Source organism: Terrapene carolina, unplaced genomic scaffold, assembly GCF_002925995.2.
Source record: "Terrapene carolina triunguis isolate 2854851 unplaced genomic scaffold, T_m_triunguis-2.0 Scaffold130, whole genome shotgun sequence".
Classification (NCBI taxonomy): domain Eukaryota; kingdom Metazoa; phylum Chordata; order Testudines; family Emydidae; genus Terrapene; species Terrapene triunguis.
Window position 1 is genome coordinate 16898144 of NW_020664481.1, and position 23145 is coordinate 16921288.

A 23145-nucleotide genomic window follows, 5' to 3' on the forward strand; every position below is an offset into this window, starting at 1 on the left:
CCGGCCCTGGCCATATAACTACCTAACATGCTATAACATGATATAATATTGAAATCACTTGTCTGTTGATGACGTGGAGGTCTACTAACACACTCATTAGGGCTTTCAGTTGGGCTAACAAATTCACATAGATGTTCAATGTCCGCAACTGGATCTAGTGCTTTTGCTAAAACATCTTTGGAAAAAATATTAACGGGTCATTGCCATTTGTGCAAGCTAACATCACTCGCAAGCTATTCTCATTTCCTAACAAGTTGGCAGCCTTGTGTCATATCAACAACTGTGTGTGCCTCCCAGCAGCAAAAATAATTATATCTTTTGGTTAGAACATGACAGTGGAACTGTTTTACTCTTTAAAAAAAACACAGTATAGTATGCAGTAATAATGTGCTTTTGCTTTTCAAAGGAATTAATATCAATTATTCTCGTGCATATTCACAAGAGGAAGACTGATTCAGCAATCAAGCTAATAGTTTTTGCTTAATTACATTTAGTTGATTTCATGCTGTCTTGGTACATTGCTGATTGAATCTAAAACCCCCAAAATCCCGCTGAACAATGTCACCATTTTGTACTTGATGTTTCCTGTAAGAAGCAGCCAGGACTGAGTGGAGCATCTAGGGGCAGCGGGTTTTTTAACAGGCTTCATCTTTTGGTGTGAAGACGATAAAACCACTAAGCACCTCGACAAGAGCAGTCTTTACACTGAGCTGGTTGGTGTGGGAAGTTAGTACATTGCTTCTCCTCCTCTGGAGACCTGACCTCAAATGTTAATCATGGCAGTATTAAGTGGTCTGGTCCCATCCTAGTCCCTGTTGAAGATTTGTTCACACTGCAAAACTACAGTACGCTTTGATAAGATTAGCAGGAAAGGCAGGAGTGCTGAAGGTCAGTACTGAGGTGCATTGACAGATGTGTCTGGAAAGCTGGCATGAGGGCTGACCTGGACCACATCTAAGTATTTGCCATGAGGCCTACAACAAGAATTTGTCAGTGGTTAGGCTGCCGATGTGCTGAGACCACTTCCTATCTTGCTTACTAATATTGTCTCATTGCTGTTTCCTTGTGTTCCCCCATGTTTGTCTGTCTGTATCCAGCCATTGTCTCTTGTCTTAAACTTAATTTGTAAGCTCTTTGTGGGGACGAAAGAGCTTTTTGTTATGTGTCTGGACACTGTGAGCACAATGGGGTCCTGGTCTGTAACTGGGATTCCTAGGTGCTATTGCAATACAAATAAATAAAATAATTAACAAAGTAATTATACCGCATTCATGACCATTCACGCCAGTTTCTGTTGAATTGCCTTCATTCTGGCAGTCAAAACAAGATTTCAAAGTCTGATCATTTGGTAAAATGTGATATATTAGACCTAGACAACTGACCGGTAGGGCAAGTGGCATGGGACCAAAGACAATAATATTGGGGACAGTTTGCAGACTGGATGGGGGAATAGTGAGGAAAATAAAATGGAGGGAAAGGTAAATCAAACAGAGGTAGGGAGAGAGATGAAGCACATCTAGAAACCAAGGGGCAACAAGAGGAATATTTTCCAAATTAATAAATGCCTGGAAAATCCAGGTTATTATAGAAGAGATGATTGCAGCCTTCACAGTACGAAGCTGCAGTACATGACAATAGATGTTTCATTACATTGTGCTCATAGTGTTGGCTGTTCAGATTTTGTTTTTAATTTTCCTTTAGAAAATAGCTGTCAAGTGTCTCTCCCCTGAGATAGCTTGTGGAATCTTCCCCCTCCCCCCCTTCTACATTTCAGCACAGTCCATTTGCACAATGTAATAATGGGATGTTTCCAGGCAAGGTGAAGACTTAGTGACCCCAGCTGGAAGATGGCAATGAAAATGCTACAGGTCAAATTCTCTATTGACGAACACCCCTGTGAAATTAAGGAGGTCACAAAGCGATCGAGTCACTGCAGATCTGGAGTAATTAGACATCCATCTTTTTATAATACTTAACTTCGAGGGCCACAAATTTGGCAAGAGTGTCAGTTTGTTAGGAATATTTGGACCACATAAATTAGAAACAATGGACCCTATTGGCTGATCAGGATGAGACGTAGCATTGCCCGCTGGGATTTGTAGTCTTCAAGGTCTACACAGCCATATTAAAGATGAGAGCAACTGCACTGTAAAACTCAGGGTTATCTAGTAATGACTCTGTTTACCTCTGGCTTACCTGACCTTTTAAAAAGCATTATCTTTCCAGTCAGAACAGAAGTCTAGGATATATTTGGAACACTCAGGGCATGGCTCTGTGCCAAACTTTTGCCAAAGGAAGTTACACTGGCATAAAGCTGGCGCAGTTCGTATATTGCTTGTGTGTGTGCACACTTGGCTTCTTGCATCAGCACTGTGCATACTCACCACAAGTATTTGCACTGATGCACAGTGTAGTGCACTGTCGGTAGGTATCCCAGTTTGCAACTCCCCAGCACCCGTCGCACTCTTTTGGGAAGTTTTGGCAATGCACGGTGAGTCAGAAACAAGTCACACAGGAGTAACAGGGACTGCGGCGTCAAGTTCCCATCATGTAACTTTCTCCACCCCATCTCTTTCCATCATTTTCATGACTATTTTGAAAATTCCACAAACCCATGCAGGCCTCGTTGCTGTCTGCCACCTCTGACCGAAGAATGGAGTTGACACGGCTCTGCACTATTGTCATGAGCATCTCAAGTAGAGGAGACACGAGCCTTCTGTATTTGCAGAGCCACAAGAAGAGCTGTGGGGAACATGACGATTTCCTAGTGGGCAGATTGCTTTCGGACACAGCAAGAACAAATTCAAGATTCTTAGTGGCGTTCACGAAGCAGCTGCAAACAGTGGAGCGCTGCTTCTGGGCCTGAGAAATAAGCACTGACTGATGGGATCGCATCGTAATGCAGGCTTGGGATGATGAGCCGTGGCTGCAGAATGTTCGGATGTGCAAGGCCACATTCCTGGGTCTGTGTGCCGAGCTTGTCCCCGCCCTCCAGAGCAGGGACACAAGAATGAGAGCTGCACTGACCGTGGAGAGTTGCGTGGTGATCACGCTGTGGAAACTTGCAATGCCAGATTGCTACAGGTCAGTGGGAAGTCATTTTGGAGTTAGAAAATCCACTGCGGGGGGCCGTTGTCATGCAAGTGTGCAGGGCCATTAATCATCTCCTGCTACGCAGGACTGTGACTCTCAGCAATGTGCAGAACAGAATTGATGGATTTGCTGCAGTGGGGTGCGCGACCTGTGGTGGACTGAAAGATGGCACGTCTAGTCCTATTTTTGCCTCAGAGCACTATGCCCCAGAGTACATCAACAGACAGGGCAGTTTGTCTATGGTTATGCAAGCCCTGGTGGATCACCAGGGATGCTTCACCAACATCAACGTAGGCTGGCCAGGGAAGGTGCATGACTCTTCACATCTTTAAGAACACAGGACTGTTCAGAAAGCAACATGCAGGGACTTTCTTTACTGACCAGCAGCTTACCATTGGCGATATTGAAATGCCAGTAGTGATCCTAGGGAACCCTGCTTACCTATTACTCCCCTGGCTCATGAAGCCATACACCAGCCATCTCGATAGCACCAAGGAAAGATTCAGCTACTAGCTCAGCAAGTGCAGTGGTTATCCCAGTGGTGATAGCTGCCTGCTGTGCCCTGGATAATATCTGTGAAGCAAAGGGGGGAAAGTTGCTCTTTTATTGAATAACAGAAGCACTTAAAGACATTCTGTGCAAGTTAAAAGCAAAATACACTACAACCTGGATAAATTTATGGAACAGAGCTTAAAGAAGCAGAAGGAACATTCACGTCCATTTTAGCTACACATATAGCAGTCGTGGCTCTCACAGGTCAGTGTATGTGAAGTTGTGGTTGTCCTTAATATCCCTGGTGTGGAGTGGTAGGGGTAGGGCTGCAGCCCTTGATGCCATGTGGAATGTTGAGGGGGGGTGTGAGGAGGTGCTGTCCTGGAGCTCTCCATGGACTACAAGAGCCTGCAGCATCTGTGCTTGCTGCTGGAGAAACCCCATTATGTCCTGATTATCTCCCTCTCCTTTTCCTGCTGGGCCTTTCGCCTATCTGCTCTTTCCGTCTCCATATTGGCTGCAGTATTTATCCTCCAGGCCCTCTGCTCATGGTCTGATGTAGCACTGGCTTGCAGGATCTCACTGAACAAGTCGTCTTCTTTCTCCTCTTTATCTGGCTCAAGTGTTCCACAGGTGCGGAGAGGAAACCCCTCAAGGCCGCAACGTCAGCAGCTACAAATAAAACACACAGAGGTACTGTATCTGTATAGTCACAATGGAAAGTGAAAGTTAAGATTCAGAACTCCCTTCCCTTACTCCCCTAAAGTTTTACACAAGACTTGATTATTGACACTTCTGCTGCAGAGTGCTTGTGCATGGTGCCACCGCACCAGTCATTGTGAGTATGGCCTTCCCAGGGGTGAGGGAAATGAGGAGGAATTGCTCAGTTGCATGAAACTATGAGGACAGGGCAATGGCACCTTTTACCACAGGCGGTGGTGATTTTAGCTGATATCTCACTCCTGAGGGTGACAGACACACAGAGAGCACAGCTGCTGGTGGAGTCCTGAAGCCACCTAGCCCTTATGCTGCTAGCCTGTTTACTGCTGAAATTATCACCGACTGGCATGGGGAAATGTCCTACTGTGGAGGAAGAAGTAAGGCAGCCATCCCTGGAAACCTTCGGGAGAGGATTGCAGAGTACCTCCATGAAATTTTCATTGAGATCTTTCAGGAGGATTCAAGGATCACCCTGTGTACATAAACCATTTTTTCCGCGTCTCCCTCCCCTCCCCCCAACCATAGGCGCCGACTCCGTGGGTGCTCCGGGGCTGGAGCACCCATGGGGAAAAATTGGTGTGTGCTCTGCACCCACCGGCAGCTCCCCACCCTGTCCCCTCCGCCCCAGGTCACCTCTGCTCCACCTCCTCCCCTGAGCACGCCACGACTCCGCTTCTCCTCCCTCCCTCCCAGTGCTTCCCACCGCAAAACAGCTGATTCGTGGCAGCAAGTGCTGGGAGGGAAGGGGGAGGAGGGGGAACGCAACGCACTCAGGGAAGAGGCGGGGCCGGGGCGGGGATTTGGGAAAGGGGTCCAATAGGGGCAGGGAGGGGGCGGGGTTGGGGCAGGGACTTTGGGGAAGGGGTTGGGATGGGAGCGGGACAGGGGCAGGAGGAGGCGGGGCAGGGCTGGGGGCGAGCACCCACCGGCGCCTGGAAAAGTTGGTGCCTATGCCCCCAACTCTACTGGAGAATGAAAGGCAGATAACAGTTCTCCCCCTCTCTTTTTGGTACCACTACTTCTTCTAGTATGAGTAAATTAATGAACAGTCAGTAGCTGTGTCCTGCTAAATTGGCGGTACCATCAGTACATCATTGTAATGGCATATACATTTACACACTTACCTGAGGTTCCTTCCCCTATATCGGGCTCACCCATGCTCGACTGCTGGGACTGACTGGACTGCGGTCAAGTCTCAAACAGGTCCTGGCTTGTGGCATAGCTGGGCCCCCCAGGTGCATGTTCCCCATCCTCCTTCACCGCCTCTTCGTCCATGCTGCTCACGCCAGAGGCCTGTGATTCAGGCTCCTTGGAGGTATCCCCAGGGGGTGCGCAGGGTGGTGGGGTCTCTGCCAAGCATGGTGTGCAGCTCTTTGTAACAGTGGCAGGTCTGTGACTCAGCAGCAGATCGACTGTTGTCCTCCCTGGCCTCTTGGTGTGCCTGCCGTAGTTCCTTTGCTTTCACATGGCACTGCTGCTGATCCCTGTAGTACCCCTTCTCCTGCATCCCCCAGGCAATCTGTTCATAGAGATCTACGTTTCTACAGCTGGTCCATGGCTGCGCCTGTCCAGCCTCTTCTCTCCACCGGCACAGGAAATGCAATATCTCCTGTCTACTCCAGGCCGGAGCATGTCTGGAGTGTGCAGCCGGCATGGTCAGCTGGGCAGTTGCATGCAACAATGGAGAGCTGCTAGGTGTGCTCGCCAAGGTGAACAATCAGGAAAAGGCATTTCAAAAATTCATGTGGTTTTAAAGAGAGGGAAGGGGGGGCTTCCAGTCTCTGTGACTTCTGAGCAGTGAAGTTCACAATTGTGACTAGAGCGGTCATTGTCAGGCACTGTGGGACAGCTGATGGAGGACTTAAGGTTGACACAGATACCGCACTGTCTATGTTCATGCTGTGTCCATCTCAGTGCATCGACCATGGCTTAACACCATTTGGGAAGGTGGCGTTACTGCATCGCCATAATGGAGTGCTTCTATCAGTGGGTGACAGATTTAAGTGTAGACACACGCACAACTAGGCTGACACAAGGCAGCTTACATTGACCTAACTGTGTAACGTAAACCAGGCCTCAGCTTTCTTCAGCCAACCTCTGTGTTGTCCTGTGCTAAAAGTAGCAGGAATAAAATAGAACTTCAGATGACCTGGGTGATGCCCTCCTGTCCCTTCCTTGAAGCTGAGGAACATATTTATATCCATGGACATCATGTGCCTTTGAATTTTGCCTTTTTGATATTTTCTTTCATTTATCATTTTCTACTTTCCCTGCAAACCATTTGCAGCTGGAACTCTAGACTCTGCTCTGAGGGAAGACTGACAACATGTATCAATTAATGGGACTTGACAGCCCTCTGACAACTAAACGTGTGCTTAACAGCATTAAGGAATTTGCAAGCACGCATGCTTCAAGGGTATTTTCCCGGCCACTTCCGCTCAGCATCAGAAGCAGTTGGAATCTTGTGCAAAAGCCGCAGTAAGCAAACGAATTGCTGAAACTTAATTAGTGACATTCCTTTATTTCCTTTTAATCCACATACTGAAATTGGATCCAATGACAAACAAAATGATTACAGTTATAGCTAAACTAAAATAGTCAAACATCAATCTAAGTTGTGTCAAGGAACAGAAAATTGAACATAATAAAACCAGTTGCCTTGTGGTTTATAGCTATTCAACCCATGATTCATTTGTGCTTGTGAATGAATAGAAGGGCTCAATCTTACACAAGATGCACCTATGTACTCACTCGCACTTTAGAAATATCAGTAGTGTAGCTTGTGTAGAAGTATTTAACCACTGGCAGGCAACTGACAGTACAGGCAGGTCTGACATTCAATCCAGCTGAGAGCAACACATACAGATGACATATGCATATCTACCTGTCTAGCAAGTATGAGGCCCCAATTCAGTCATTTTCCTCAGCTGTGCATTAATGTTTTGAAAATATTGTAATCACACAAGAGGCAATGAAATGTCATGTAGTAACGTTCAGTATCAGGGCCTGCTGGGCTGCATAGAACAACACAGGCAAACGTAATGGTTTGTAGAAATTAGTCTATGTATTTGGGCCATTGAAGAAATAAAGAGCCACATGGTAAATTGGGATAAATCAATGGGGCTACACAGATTCACACCAATTGAGGATCTGGCGAAAGATGTCCAAGAATGAGAAGTACTGACTGCATATCTGCCTTTAGACAAGTGGGAGGTTCTTATTTGATTTTCAAAGGCTGTGGAAGCCTGTCACAAGCCCCACAAATAGCTAGCAAGGCAGCATGTGCAGTGGTTAAGAACAAGGGACTGTGTGTCAGGATTCCTGGGTTCTGGTTCAAGTCATGTTACCCTCTGTCTGCGTAAAGGGTAATACACACGTCACAGGGGTGTTGGGACACTTCATTCATTAATGGCTGTGACGTCCTTTTGAGTGTCTGGATGAGCTGTCCTACTTTATGAATGGGAGTCTGTTTCGACCCTGATTCAGGAAAGCATTTCACCATGTAAGCTTAAGTCCCATTGAGCACAAGCTGGCACCCTGCGGGGAGAAAAGTACCAGCTCTCCAGACTGCCCCCATTTGACCCCTGAAGCAGTTGCTCTTGTCCTTAAACCACTAACTCATGTCTATGGGACTGCAGGGGTCTCAGGCTAGTGCCTGTGTGTGTTCACAGCCAACATTGGTATGGACCCTGGCTGAGCAACTAGCCTCAGGGACTTTTGGATTGCACAGCTGCATCTACAACATAGCCCTGGCATGTAGACGACATATGGTGTCACTCCTGCCACACACTGCTCTGTATTTTCCAAAGGTGGGTTAGCTCTAGAGTGGACAGAGAACTATTTGTAGTTGGGGGTAGAGGTAAAGGGGGAATAGAGCCATGGACTATACTGAGTAAAAATATATTGTTTCCTTAGGGAACTAAGAGGGCCTGGAGGGGGAAATCCCTTAGCAAATGTAATGTAAGGTTTCATTAATGAAACTTGTTCTTGGTGCCAAGTTTATTTTTCTGCAGGCCTCTCTGGAGCTTTAAAAAGGGGGGGGGGAAAGGCATTAGACCAAAGCGCTATTGGGCTTGTCAATTACATTACAATTCTCTCACTGTATTTCCAAGAATACTGGCTCTATTTTCAAATGCCAACTTGCTCGCTCTCTCTCCTCACCTCCCATGCTGGATCTTCTTCACTACTAAGTATAAGAACACACACAAAGGGGTGGGGGGCATGTTGCCATTAGCAGAAAAAGCTCCAAAGGTTCAGCGGAGATTTTATTCAAGCCACCTATGGAATATGGACATCCATCTCCCATTCCTTTTAGTGAGAATTGGGTATCCAGATCCGGTTGGTTGCTTTGAAATGTTCAGGTCTTTGATCTCAACTGGGGCCTCTAGGTGCGCCTGCAATACAAATAACAAACAATAATACTGTGATAAGCGTCCCAAGGCCTGAATGCTCACCAGATCCCTCCCTCCCTAAGACTCACCCCATTCCATACTGAAAGAAAGAGCTTGCTCCTTATTTTTGCTGCCTGCAAACTTTTGCTGCCAGGAAGGGGAAGAGAGAAGCAAGAAATTCTTGAGCAGATTTCCTTCTAGGTGGGACATGTCTAAGGGCCAAGCCCTGCTCATCTTGCCTGTATCACTAGGCCTCCACAAGGTCAATGGGCCTGATCCTGATCCCATGGGGTTACTCACAGGAAGTGAGCAGGAATTGGCACTAATGGAGTGTTTCAAGAATGATCACCACGACAGGTTTATTAGGGGGCTCGTGCCAAATTTTCAAGAACAAGCATGGTGCACAAATAGGAATGTGAAACATCTTTGCCCATGGTTACAGTAGTTTCATGCATTGATGTGAATGCAGTGCATCTTTGGACCTGGTTACAGCAGTTGCATGCACAGACTGGGCACACAGTTGACTTTTTAGGCTCATTTGCACATAACCAGCCCACATGTGCACAAGTGATAATTATACATACACAATAGGTGTGCATTTTGCGTGCTTGTATTCATTAACAAATCTTGCTCTGCTTTCCCCAAGGTTACTTAGCTCTAATTAATCACTAACAGTCACAGAAATTCAATCAGAGGCTTGCTCACTTAAATCTTTGCAATGGTGGGAACAATTTAGTATAGGCAAAGCTTTCTGGACTCTACTGCCTCCTTGTGTCCCTGGAATTCTGCCTGTTATCTATTGAAACTTACATTCCAATACAGCAATATCATTAAGAGCCAGTGCAATCCAATACCTTCTGGCAGATGCCTGGAGAAGTATTTGATTGGAACTAACAAAATCTATGTTGCTTTCGGGCAGGTGAATCATAACAGCCCACGGTTAAACAAAGTGAAAGGAGGCTGGGGATTGGTGGGGAGAGAACACTTATATGCGAGATGAATTAGCTGAAGGGGCTTGAAACCCTACCTGGCAGGAATTGTATGTTTGAAGTTATATCAACCATATGTGAATTGGGTATGTGAGCTTGTTGGGCTGTATTGGGGATACAGATCCACTCAGACCTGGACTGTTAGGTCTGCCATAACTGGCCCTAATGGGCACCTGGTTTGGGCAGATGGCTTGGTCTAGCTGTTAGGGGAGTGGCCAGAGAGTCAGGAGCATGTGGGTTCTATTCTTGGTTCTCCCACGGATGTGCTGTGCAACCTTGGGCAAGTCACTTCCCCTTCCTATGCCTCTGATTCACACACCCAGCCTTTGTCCGTCTTGTATTTAGACTGTAAGCTCTACAGAGCAGGGACTAGCTCAGACGATGTGTTTTGTACCACACCTAGCACAATGGGGCCCTCATCCTGGTTGGAGCCTGTTGGCACTACCACACGAGGGATCCTAGGTGCTACGGCAATACCAATAAAATAATACTAAACAGAGTCCCACGAGAGCTAGAGAACTGACTAGGCCATGGATATCGAATCCCCTCTCACCTCTCCAGCTGTCTGTGCAGTGTAAGAAGAGCTTGCATTTCTGCTTCAAAGGACTTCAGCCCCAGGGCTGTCAATCCATGACCTTTCCCCAGAGCTAAATCACTCACAGTCTTTTTGAAGGATTTCAAATACTATAGCAGCGAAGCTGCAGGTCAGTAGCACAGAGAAACAGAGACACCGTTTGGCTCTAAAAATGCAGATATGCAGCCGGTTCACTAGTTGGTAAGAGGGTTAATGCTCAGGAGCAGGTTTGAAGGACACTGGGCTCCAGTCGTCAAAGGCAGACACAGCCAGAACTGTATTCACCTCAGTGGAATTATTCCTGCTCATGTCACAATTGGACCTAATGGCTTTTCCCAGCCTGTAGTAAGGCCACCAGGCAGCCGTGAACACTGAAAGGAGGAGTGGGGAAGAAGGAAGGGGACGTAGGTAGGATTGGGAATGGAATGGAAAGGCAATCATTGCTGCCATGAGCCCAGAGCACCCCAGGTACATAGTGTTGCCGAGGCCTGGTTTGTCCACTAGAGAAAGAAAGAACTGGAGATATGCCTACCTCTCCCAGAAGGGCTTTATCATGACTGATTCAACAGGCTGTTTAAAATGTGATCCATGATCACAGGGTTAGGGGGAAGCAGTGGAGCCTTCTTAATGGTCCCCTTCCCACCCCTCCCATTTCTCATACCTTCTCCCCACTTCCATGGCAGCCTCTGTCTTCTCTCTGATGTGTCCTTGACCCTCACTGCTTCCTTTGCAGCTTCTCCCTCCCTTTGTGACACCATCTCATATACTCCCTGCTCCTTCACTGACATCTTTGCTCATGTTCTGTGCTCTGTTCCCAGTGCTGATGGTTCCCATATCACACCCCATCCTCCCTCTTCAGAACCAAATGGCAACACAGCTGTTCTCCAACACAGCCAAGACACACTTCTATCCTGCATTACAGACGGGACCTGACCATGTTCAAAACTGCCCTGAAACAGCCCATTCCAGTTGTGATGGGATACATTAATATTCCCAGGTTGATTTTTGTAGTATAGCAGAAGTTCAGATTGCAATCACCTCAGAATAGGGACCAGATCTGTATAGCACCAAACACAGTCATTGCTCAGTAATTGATAACAACAGCTAGATCTGAGTTTGCTCAACTAGCACGCACCTAGTGCATTCACTGGTTGATAGCTGTTGTCCATCTTAACCAGATACCATGGTGATAAATCAGAGAGAGCGGAGAGAATGTTATCCCTGACAGCTCTGTGTACATTTCAGGATGTAAATTCTTTTACCCACTTCAGGAGAGCTTACACAAGTTTAATTTTAAAAGCTGCTCATAGCTTAATGGGCTTCCTAAAGACAAAGAATGGTTGTAGATCAAAAAAGGGGAAATCGTATAGCTTAGTAGTTTAGGTGGCATCTTGCTGTGACTTGCAGGAGAAATGATAAATGGCTTCTTTTGTTTACTGCGTAGCTCAGTGACCAGAGCTAATAAACCAAAAACAAATTCTACCCCCTAATGCGCAATTTTTCAAATTAACATTCACTGGCATTGCCTTGATCTTCAAAGCAGGAGAGTATATCCAAAGAAATAAAAGATGCGACACTAATTATTGCTGGATGCAATCCAATGAGTAAAGGTGCAGTGATTGATATTTGAACTGAAGGTAAAGGACATAAACACACCAGACATATCAAGGTTTATAAATAAATCCTTCAGTATATAATAGGTAGAGACTAAACCCATCAAGCAATGAGGAATTACCATTTAAAACATCCCAAACATATTCAGAAATGTTGGGTCATACCAAAGAAATCACAACAAGGAACACTAAAACGGTCTTACCTGAAATGATTCACTGATTTACAATGCCATTTTTTTGCTCTTTGAGAAAGCACTTTTACTAAATAAATAACAATACTGAAATAGTAAAATTCTGGATTTCATTCAATTTCCTCTTGGAATATCTGACTTCAACTTTTGAGTCTGAATTTGGAAGCTACTGCTCCCCGAACTCTTTGAGCCTTTTTCCTGTGATTCCACTATGACTCGCTTTGCATGTGTCTCCTCATCCCAGCATTCTTCCAGACTTCTGGTTGTACACCAGTCCTCTGCATGGGTGCCTTTCTCCTAATCTTCCCCTGTCTCATTCAGTGCACTCACAGCCTTCTCTGTGCCCCTCCAGCCCTTTGGTCTTCCTCTGACTCTTTTTTGCACCTCTTCCATCCTTTGTGGACATTCCCATTGCTATCACATACTGCTCTTTTGCTTAGATTCCCCAGCCATGATTTACTGCAGTTCTTCATGCAGTAGGGGACTAGGAGCCAGAATGCCTGGGTTCCATTCTGCTGTCTACAGCTGACTCATTTGAAAAGCTAACAAACTGTCTTTCTAAAAGTTATGTCCAGTTCATCCCACAAGCTATTGGGCTTATTAATGTTCATTTATATAGAAGAGAAGAATAGGTCACCCACTGCAGGAATTACTAGGTGAAAGTCTAGAGGTCTGTATCGTACAGGAGGTCAGACTAAGGACTGGTCCACACTACAAAGTTAGGTCGACATAAATCCCCTTGCATCAACCTATTTGTGCATATCACAACAGAAAGCAAGATCTGTCTCTGGCTGACATAAGCACCCAGTTACAGTGATGCAGTAATACCACTGTCCTGAATGAAGTGGCACCATGGTCAACCTACTGAGGTCAACACGGTGTGAGTGTAAACACTGCATGACCTGTGTTGACCCTAACAGTCCTCCAGACATTGTCCCACAATGCCCCATGCCCTGCGACAGCGACTACTCTGGTCACAGTTGTAAACTCCACTGCCTAGGGGGCTCATCCCTTTTTAGGCTCCTCCCCTCCCCCAGCATGTTTTAGAAATGCCTTTTCCTGATTGCTCAGCATGGCAAGCATACTTACCAACTCAACCTTGTTGTGCTCAACTGCCCAACCAACCATGCCAGCTCCATGCACTAGACACGCTTCTGCCTGGAGTAAACAGGAGATATTGGATTTTCTGGGCCTGTGGGAAGAAGAGGCAGTGCAGCTGTAGAAACGTGGACATCTACAAACAGATTGCTCAGGGGACGCTGGGAAAGAGGTACAACAGGGATCTGTACCAGTGGCGTGTGAAAGCAGAGGAACTTCACCAGGGATACCATAAGGACAGGCAGGTCAGCACTGGATCTGGTGGTGCCCAGTGGACCTGCTGCTTTAACCACAAGCTGCATGCCGTTCTTGACAAAGATCCCACCTACAGACCACTCTGAATACCCCAGAGGAGCCCAAGATAGACATCCCTGCCATGAAGAGCAAGGGGGGGGGAGGAGGGAGACGCAGCAGTGGGCTCCAGCCATATCATGAGCTAGGACCTGTTCAAGACTCTGCTCCAGTCTAGCCAGTCCTACCAGATGAGCACATATGAGCCTGATGAAGAAGAAAGGAACTTGGGTAACTCTGTGCATGCATTTTTCCTTACCATGTTTAAATTTAAAGATGGCACCCAGCCCATCGCCAAGTTAACAAGACACAGGTATCGACTGTTCATTGTTTTACTCACATGAGGAGACGTAGCAGTACAACAAACAGAAATAGAGGGGGCATCTGCTTTTCATTTCCCTGTTGGATTAGGCGGGGTGGGTGGGGGAAGGAGGCATGCAGAGCACTTTTTTTATGTACATAAGGATGTCCCTTTTATCCTCTTAAGAGATCTCGATTTAAACTTCCATGGAGGTTCTCTGCAATCCTCTCCCACAGGGAGGGCTGCCTTATTTCTCCCTCCATGGTAGGACAGTGTCCCGTGCCACTCTGCAATGAGTTTGCCAGGCACCATTGCAGTAAGCAGGCTAGTGGTAGATAAGCCCCGAAGGCTTCAGGATGCCAGTAGTAGCTGTGGTCTCTGTGCCTTTGTTGCCCTCAGGAGTTAGATATTAGCTCAAATCACCACCGGCTATGGAAAATAGTTCCAGTATTCAATGCCATTACCCTGTGCTCACACCCATGGAATAGGGACTGAAATTGTAGTGCTTCATGAAACAGAAAATCCTTCGCCTGCACTTAACCCTGGAAGGCCATACTCACCTGGCTGGGAGCTGGAGACCAGTGCTGTGGAAAGGCACTCCAAAGCTAAAGTGTCAATAATCATTTCTTATTAAATGTGTTTATGGGAATAAGAGAAGGGAGGTGTGAAACTTATTTTCCCCTTTACATTGTGACTGTAAATCCAGTTGTACATCTGTGTGTTTTTATCAGCAGCTTCTGGCATGGTGGCCCTGAGGAGTGCCCCCACCACCTCCGCAGAATGCTTGACCCTGATGAGGCGGAGAAAGAGGAGTACTAGGGAGGACACGTTCAGTGAGATCCTGCAAGCTAGTGCTGCATCAGACCACGAACAAAGGGGTTGGGGGGACAGTATGACCAACAACATGGAGAAAGAAAGAGCAGCCGGCATAAAGGTCCAGGAGTCCCAGCAGGACAAGGAGAGGGAAATGGGTCTTCTCAGACAGCAAACCCAAATGCTGCAGACTCTGGTTGACCCACAGATCTAAAAATCCCAGAATTCCTCACCCTTTTCAGGCCTCAGACAGTTTCATGGTCACTGGTCCCTTTGCCCTGACCCCCCCCCGTCCCCCGTCCCAACATACTACATGGCATCATGGCCCACATCCTTATCCCTACTACTTTGTGCTGGGGAACAGCAAGGAAAACCACAGCTTCCACAGTGAGATCGCCACTTGCTTCTCAAGTGTCAGCTGGTGTCTGTGTAGCCGCTGCATTTGTGCACTGAAATAGACAGAAATGTTTGCTGCCTTTCCACTTCTAAAGTTCCACTCCATTAATTTATGTTAAAAGTTTGCATTGCGTCGCCTGTGGTTTTTTGCACATTGTTTTTTTTCACACAATAAAGTTCTATTTGGGGAGAATAAAATTATCTTTACTAGTTCACCACACGTATTGCAGAATGCACAGTGGTACTCAAAGCAAAGAGTACTTGGACATGTACAGCAAGTACAACATAACTCATAGCTCCAGGAAAACACCCAGTCATGTCATATTTATCAGGGCCGCCCAGAGGATTCAGGGGGCCTGGGGCAAAGCGGGGGAGCTGCGGCGCTTGTACTCACCTGGCGGTGGTCCGGGTCTTCGGCGGCATTTCGGCGGCAGGGGGCCCTTCAGTGCTGCTGAAGATACGGAGCGACTGAAGGGCCCCCCGCTGCCGAAATCCCGCCGAAGACCCGGACAACCGCCGGGCCAGGGCTCGCGGGGCCCCTGCCGCCGAATACCCGGACCGCTGCCGGGCCAGGGCTCGCGGGGCCCCTGCTGGGCCCGGGGCCTGGGGCAAATTCTCCCCGAGCGGCCCTGATATTTATAAATGTACAGCAAGCACTACATGATTCTTAGCAGCACACAATGCGGCAGGCCCAGAGAACATTCCATCACACAGCACTACCGTGACTGACCGTTAAAGTGCTCCCTCAACAGCATAGCTCCACGCTGGGCTCTTGTAGTGGCCATTGTGTCTGTCTGTTCAAAGCCAGCAGACAGTTGTCCACTTCTGCCCTCCAGCAGCTTTGCCGCCCTTGCTTCACAAATATTATCCAGGGCACAACAGACAGCTAACTTTTGGGATACTTTTCTCACTGAGATCCAATCTAGTGAATAAACACCACCAGCGTCCCTTCAATCTATCAGAAGCCCATTCAACAGTTGTTCTGCAATTGCTTAATCAGAAATTAAATCTTGCCTTGGTGCTGTGAGGTGGCTGGTATACAGCTTCATGAGCCAAAGGGGCTAGGTCCCCCAGAATTACTATTGGCATTTCAGTGGTAATCCACTGGTTGGGAAAGGATGTCCCTGCTTGCAGCTTTCTGAACAGTTCTGTATTCTTAAAGATGCAAGCATCATGCATCTTCCTTAACCAGACCAGCCCACACTGATATTGGTGAAGTGTCCCCAGTGATCCACCAATGCTTGCATAGCCACAGAACAGTAGCCCTCTCTGTTGATGTACTCTGTGGCAAGGTTGGCTGTGCCAAAATAGGAATGTGTGAGCCATCTATCGCCTGCTGCCGTTCTGGAACCCCATTGCAGTAAATCAAGCCATCTGTCCTGCACATTACTGAGAGTCACAGTCCTGGGTAGCAGGAGATCATTATTGGCCCTAAACACTTGCATGACAATGACCTCTACCGTGGATTTTCTGACTCCAAAGTGAGTTCTCACTGACCGGAAGCAATCCAGAGTTTCAAGCTGCCACTTGAAACTCTGGATCAGTGATCGCTGCTCACTTCTCCTCTGTCAGTGCAGCCCTTATTTTGGTATCCCTATGCTGGAGGGTTGGGGCTAGCTTGGCACACCGATCTGGGAATGTGGCGAAAGTTCTGCAGCTGCTGCTAATCATCTCAAACCTGCATTATGATGCAATCCCACCAGTCAGTGCTCATTTCTCAGGCCCAGAAGCAGCGCTCACCATCTGCAGCTGCTCTGTGAATGCCACAAACCACCTTGACCTGATTGTTTTGTTATGTCCCTTAGCAAGTTGTCCTTGAAGATGTTGCCACTTCCCCCATTGGTGTGGTATTTCTTGCAGGTCTACAAATACAGGAGAATCATGCATTCTGTATTTGAAGCATTATTGAGAACAGTGCAGAGCTCTGTGGGCTCCATGCTTCTGTCAGAGATGGTGAACACTGAGAAGTGCTGCACAGTTTTGTGGGATTTTTAAAAAAGGCAACGAAATTATGGGATATAGATGGCATGATGGAGAAAGTTGCAAGCTGGGAATATGACCCCTAGCGCCCAGTGATTCCCATAAGAGTCATTTCTACATCACAACACATTGAGAAAAGTTCCCAAAAGGCATCACACTGGATGGTAGCACATGCTACATGGGGCTACCTACCCATGGTGCACACCGCACTTTCTGTACACTGACGTAACTTGTGTCAACTAAAATTTGTAGTTCAGCCATGGCCTTAGTAGTGGTCCCTTCTGGCCTTAAAATCTATCAAGCAATGCCAAGTCAGAGCTGACACTGAAGAAATTATCTTCTCGCCAACTGAGGGTTCATTTTTATATAATTCAGTGTGCCAATATTTTTGATCAAAATGTTTCACTGCCTTGTTCACTAAAACAAAAAATTAGTTGTGTATGGACTGGAGTAGTTTGTTTCTTTTCTATTCCTTGTTTCTTTTCTATTGTTCACGATCTGATTGTATTCCTAATTACCTCTGACTGGCATTCAGTTCACACACCTATTTACATTCATTTCTAAGCTGTTTCCTGTTGATAGTTTGTCTCTAGTGACTCGTGCATTTCCATTTCTCTAACAATAAAGTTATATTTAACCACAGTAGAAAGAAACACTTAGAAAGGGGAAGTTTCCTACCTATGTTGCCAGTAATACCTTAGTTACTGATAGTGGTGGAATTGTAAAACTCCAATATACTTTTCACCATTTGTTCTCTTCATTTGTTCCATTTCATTTAGCTGCATGGGTTACAAATTTTACAGGGGGGATTTTTTTTAGCCAATTTTAAAAAAATGTTTTGCATTACATTGTTTTGGAAAAAGTCATGAAAACTTTTTAAAATTACAAATGGATGTTTTAACACTTAAAAACAAACAAACATAGAAATCTACATTTTTGAACTGAAATTACGTGGCAGTGTGTCTTTTACCTATTTGTTTTCAAGGCATATGTAATCTACTTTTGTTCCAAAACCACGGCTGAAGTGTACTGCATCAGCCCAACTCATGCAATGCCTCCAAGCATTGCAGAACACATCCACTTTTCACTCCTTGAATAAGAGTCAGGTGCGGTGTGTATGATTGAAAATGGGTGCTTCTGCCACAGCAGCGAGGGTTGGGTTGTGTACCGTGTTCCATTTGAGCTCTTGTCCATGCAGGCAGATGTGTTCAAAAGCTTGGGGCATCCTGATTGCTCTGGTATTTGCACTGCTTACAGTTGAAAATGTGATACGTAAGAGTTTCTTTCTCTAATGCTCCTTCTTGATGCTTTCTCACTGAAACTGGTTAAACAGTGTCATTGTGAGCAAGGCTAACATTTCTAACCAGTCAAATTGGGGTGGAGGGGAGTGAGTTCTTTGTCATGTTTTCAACTCAGTGTGTTGAAGTCCTGCCATGGGATTTTATAATTCATTGTATACTGTGGTATATTTAGCCAATGCAGCTTTTGACTTTATGTTGTTTTTAAAGCAGGGCAGCAGAAAAGTAAGCATAAAGGATCACCTTGCAGCACAATGAATAAATAAAAATAGTCATAGACATGTATGTTTTGAATGCACTTCCGTATTTTGCCAGTAGCCCAAGAAACAAGATATCCTTTCACCCAGTTAGCAAGCAGCAAAATTAATTCATCACCAAGAGAAGGTGCATCTCAAATTGGCCGTCAACTCTAGAGCATCCCACAAATAAGTTAAAAGAAAATGTCATCGGCTCTTGAAAGCAGGGAAACAGAAAAAAAGTGAATGTCATCCATTTTAATGCCTGTATACAACAGCTACGGGTGGACAGCTCAGATACACAATCTTAAAGTTGTAATGAGCATAGAGTAATCCAGCGCTGTACCACTTCCTAGTCTCTTCACAATCAGTGATTCGGGAACAGAGAGACTTTTTCCCCCTAGCCATTTTCTTCTCCTCATTGCATTCTTTGTCACAAGAATGGGTTCCTAATGGCTGGTGTGCTCTCTGGAAGTTGGTGCTGACCTGACCTGACGCCCTCAAAGTTGTGTAATTTGATTTTCACAGGCAAGTTAGCTGTCTCCCCAGGCTATGATGATGAGTTCGAATAGCTGATCAGGCACAATATGGAATATTTTGAAATTCTAAAATCTCTTTTAAAAGTCTTGGGAAAGTTTTATCAGCTTTCAAACCAGTCAGGACAGTTTTCCATAGGTTTTAGTAATTCAAAATGTGGCATATATGGTATAATTGTGCCTGTGTAACGCCGACAGACCCCGGTTGTCGGCGGGTAGAATCAAACCTGAGGCCTCTGGATCTAAATGCATGAGCCTCTACCACATGAGCTAAAAGCCACATGGCCCTTAGCTAAAACTGTAGCAGACTCATTAATCTCTAAGTGGTCTCGGTGCCACTAGAGGGGACAGAGCACCACACCCAGGAGATGTGTGGCTTACACATGCAAGTGAGTATTATTAGCCATATGCATGTGCAATTACCAAATGAACACAATTATGTTAATTGTATATTAAATGGGGTGCATTACTACACATGCATTTTGTGTACACAATTGAATCCCCAAATTGGATGGAAATCTGGCTCTCATCTACAGGTGGACTTTAATGGGTACCTTGTGGATGGCTAATACAAAGCTACTCCTCTGAATTATCTCACAATCCTCCAGACAGTTTGGCTATCTGATACAAGTGCCTTGAAGAGGTAGAGATGAGCAAATTGGTTTGGAGTATCTGTGTTCAACCTTCTTTGTATACAAGACACATTTAAAAACTGTTTGCAGAGTCAACCCTTTTCAGATCATATTTTGTTAAGTTGTATTTATGGGAGCCGCACTAAGGGCAGAATTAGCCTGAGATACGTCAGTGAAAATATCCTGTATATTATTAACAGTGAGGATAAATATTGGAGCATACCTTTTGAGATGAACTAACTAGTTTTTCTTTTATTTGCAGATTTTGGCCATCATTTCCATCATGTTCATTGTATTATCTACAATAGCCTTGTCACTTAATACGCTTCCTGAACTACAAGGCAAGGATGAATTTGAACAAACCACAGATAACCCTCAGCTTGCCCACGTGGAGGCAGTGTGCATTGCATGGTTTACAATGGAATACCTCTTGCGGTTCCTATCCTCACCTAAGAAATGGAAGTTTTTCAAAGGCCCCCTGAACGCTATTGATTTGCTAGCTATCTTGCCCTATTATGTCACTATCTTCCTCACGGAATCAAACAAAAGTGTACTTCAGTTCCAAAATGTACGCAGGGTGGTTCAGATATTTCGTATCATGAGGATACTCCGAATTCTAAAGCTGGCCAGGCACTCAACCGGTTTACAGTCCTTGGGATTTACTCTAAGGAGGAGCTATAATGAACTTGGATTACTCATCTTGTTTTTGGCCATGGGCATTATGATCTTTTCCAGCTTAGTTTTTTTTGCAGAAAAAGATGAGGATGATACAAAATTCAAGAGCATCCCCGCTTCCTTCTGGTGGGCCACTATCACCATGACAACAGTCGGCTATGGAGACATCTACCCCAAAACTCTCTTAGGCAAAATAGTTGGAGGGTTGTGCTGCATTGCTGGGGTGCTGGTGATTGCTCTTCCCATCCCAATCATTGTAAATAACTTCTCTGAGTTCTACAAAGAGCAGAAGAGGCAGGAGAAAGCCATCAAGCGCAGAGAAGCACTTGAAAGAGCAAAAAGAAATGGCAGCATTGTCTCCATGAATATGAAGGATGCTTTTGCCCGTAGTGTAGAACTGATGGATATTGTGGTTGAAAAGAATGGAGAAAGCACAGGCAAAAAGGATAAAGTTCAGGACAATCATTTATCCCCCAGCAAGTGGAAATGGACCAAGAGAACACTCTCTGAAACTAGCTCCAGTAAATCTTTTGAAACTAGGGAACAAGGATCTCCAGAAAAGGCCCGGTCCTCTTCCAGCCCTCAGCACCTGAATGTCCAACAGTTGGAGGACATGTACAACAAAATGGCAAAGACTCAGTCACAGCCAAACCTCAACACTAAAAACACAGGTCACCCTGGAAAGCAAAAGGAAGAGCTAGAAATGGAGACCATTCCTGGCCCTACAGTCCCTTTATTGACCACCCGTGCTGACGGGATCATTGACATGAGGAGCATGTCAAGCATTGACAGTTTTATAAGCTGTGCTACAGATTTCCCTGACTCTGGGAAATTCTCCCACAGTCCACTTGCTACACTTCCCTGCAAAGGAGGTGTTAATCCAATTCAGGAGCAAATCAGGGCAGAGGGAAGTGGAACCAGGTTCATGGAGATAAACCCAAAGCCAGAAGGCAGCCATCGCTCTACATTTTTCATAGAAAGTCCCAACAGTTCTGTAAAAGCCAGTAACCCTTTAAAATTAAGATCTCTGAAAGTCAACTTTATGGAAGATGACAACAGCACATTAGTACCAGCATCAAATGTACTGAGAATATATCCAGATGCTCTCAAGAATAGGGGAGCTGCCGCTGCTGCAGACAGTTCCTTACTCTCTGATCGATCTTTAGTCAGTCCAGAAACCTCTATCTACACAACAGCAAGTGCTAGAACACCCCCAACGTCGCCAGAGAAGCAGATAGCAATAGCTTTCAACTTTCACGATGCCAGCATACATAAATATATAGATGCTGACACTGATGATGAAGGTCAGTTGCTTTACGACTCAAGCCCTCCAGGAAATGTAAGTCCCAAATACAATATTACAAACAGTGCTTATCTAAAGCAAAAAGATAACATTTATAGAATGGAGAAGAACCATCTAGAGAGTGCTGCTTTACCCACCTCACCGAAATTTATAGGGCAAAACTGCATTTACTCCATGGAAGGTATCACTGGAAAAACCCAGGGAAATCAGGAGACTGTCAGACTAGAAAATCACATTTCACCCGAGGTCCATATATTACCAGGTGGTGGAGGACATGCTAACACCCACGATCAACGCATCTGACATGTGCTCCAAAAAACTTGTTGAACATTGAAAGGAATGTCTTTACAGTCAACACAACAAACGAGAGCTTCTGCATGGCATGAACTTTGACTGAAGCAAGCCACTTGTTTCTAAAAGTCTGAGGGGAGGCCTGGTGTGGGTTTATGAAAACATCCTTCTCTGGAACAACTATAAAGATGTTGCCCGATTCATCCTACAAACATCAATGAAAATAAAGATTACAAGTCTTGCTCACACTTTGATCTCCTTTCATGTCCTTCATTGAAGTCAGCATGACCAAATATATATCAACTCCCCTTGTACAATGGATCTCCTTTTGGAAGTGTTAACATCTGGTTTGTGTTACTTCCATAGAAGAGACCAAGGCAGCCAGATTTGAACTCTGGACCAAATTACTGGGGTTGGTATAAAGTTATTAGAAACACAATACTTGTTGCTTCAGGGCAGTTGTTCCAAATAGCCCCATCTGCATCTTTCTTTCTGATGGATACAGTGTCTAAAGGTAACAGGGAAGACTTGCATTATGGGTAAATCTAAGCTTATGTCTATTTAAAATAACAGTGATCTAGAGAAATAAATTATTAAAATGCCCTGTGTGTGTTTAATTCTTCCAGATACTGCAGGACCTGATGTTTTATTTTGAAATATCATCAGGGTGAGTTGCACCACTTGTATCTAATTTAAAACGCCCCCTAGAAAGTAGTGAAACTTGCACTTACTCTCTGCTAAAACCAATACCAAATCCGGGGCTCTAGAGGGGCTTCTAAGCCACAACCCACACTGGAGGAGTGTGAAGGGGCCGTGCAGAAGTAGGACTCTCCAGGGGCACTTTGGCTGACTCAGCCAGAATTCTTCCAGGGTTCTGCGGGAGAATGCACCCGAGTGATAGCTCGACACATTTACAGGATGTAACATGCTCCCTCTTACTACTAGTCCATTACCCCATACCGCCTGTTCTGTGTAGAAGGCAGGGACCCAGGAGCTGCCCTGTTTGGAGAGTCCAGGCATTCTAGGCTTGTATACTGCTAGTGTTGCAGCTAGCCCCTACTCCAGAATGTAAAGAGTGGCAGTGATGGCTCCTTGTGCCCCTTCCATTCTGACTTCCATATTCACGTAGGGGTCAGCCTCAATCTAGCTCATAAAGTAGGAGGAGAGGAATGAGTCAGTCTGAAGCATTTTGCACTCAGTCGATGTTGAATGACTAGATATGCAAGTGTTAA

General features: G+C 45.6%; 1 protein-coding gene across 1 annotated transcript in view; it reads left to right on the forward strand.

Annotated features, from left to right (window-relative positions):
• The window catches only part of KCNB1 (potassium voltage-gated channel subfamily B member 1), a 199837-nt gene extending 177912 nt beyond the window's left edge, over nt 1–21925 (forward strand). The window contains exon 2 of the mRNA XM_024207205.1: nt 19907–21925. Within this exon, the coding sequence (XP_024062973.1) occupies nt 19907–21925 (2019 nt within the window). The remainder of the gene's footprint in view (nt 1–19906) is intronic.
• The last annotated feature ends 1220 nt before the right edge of the window (nt 21926–23145 follow it).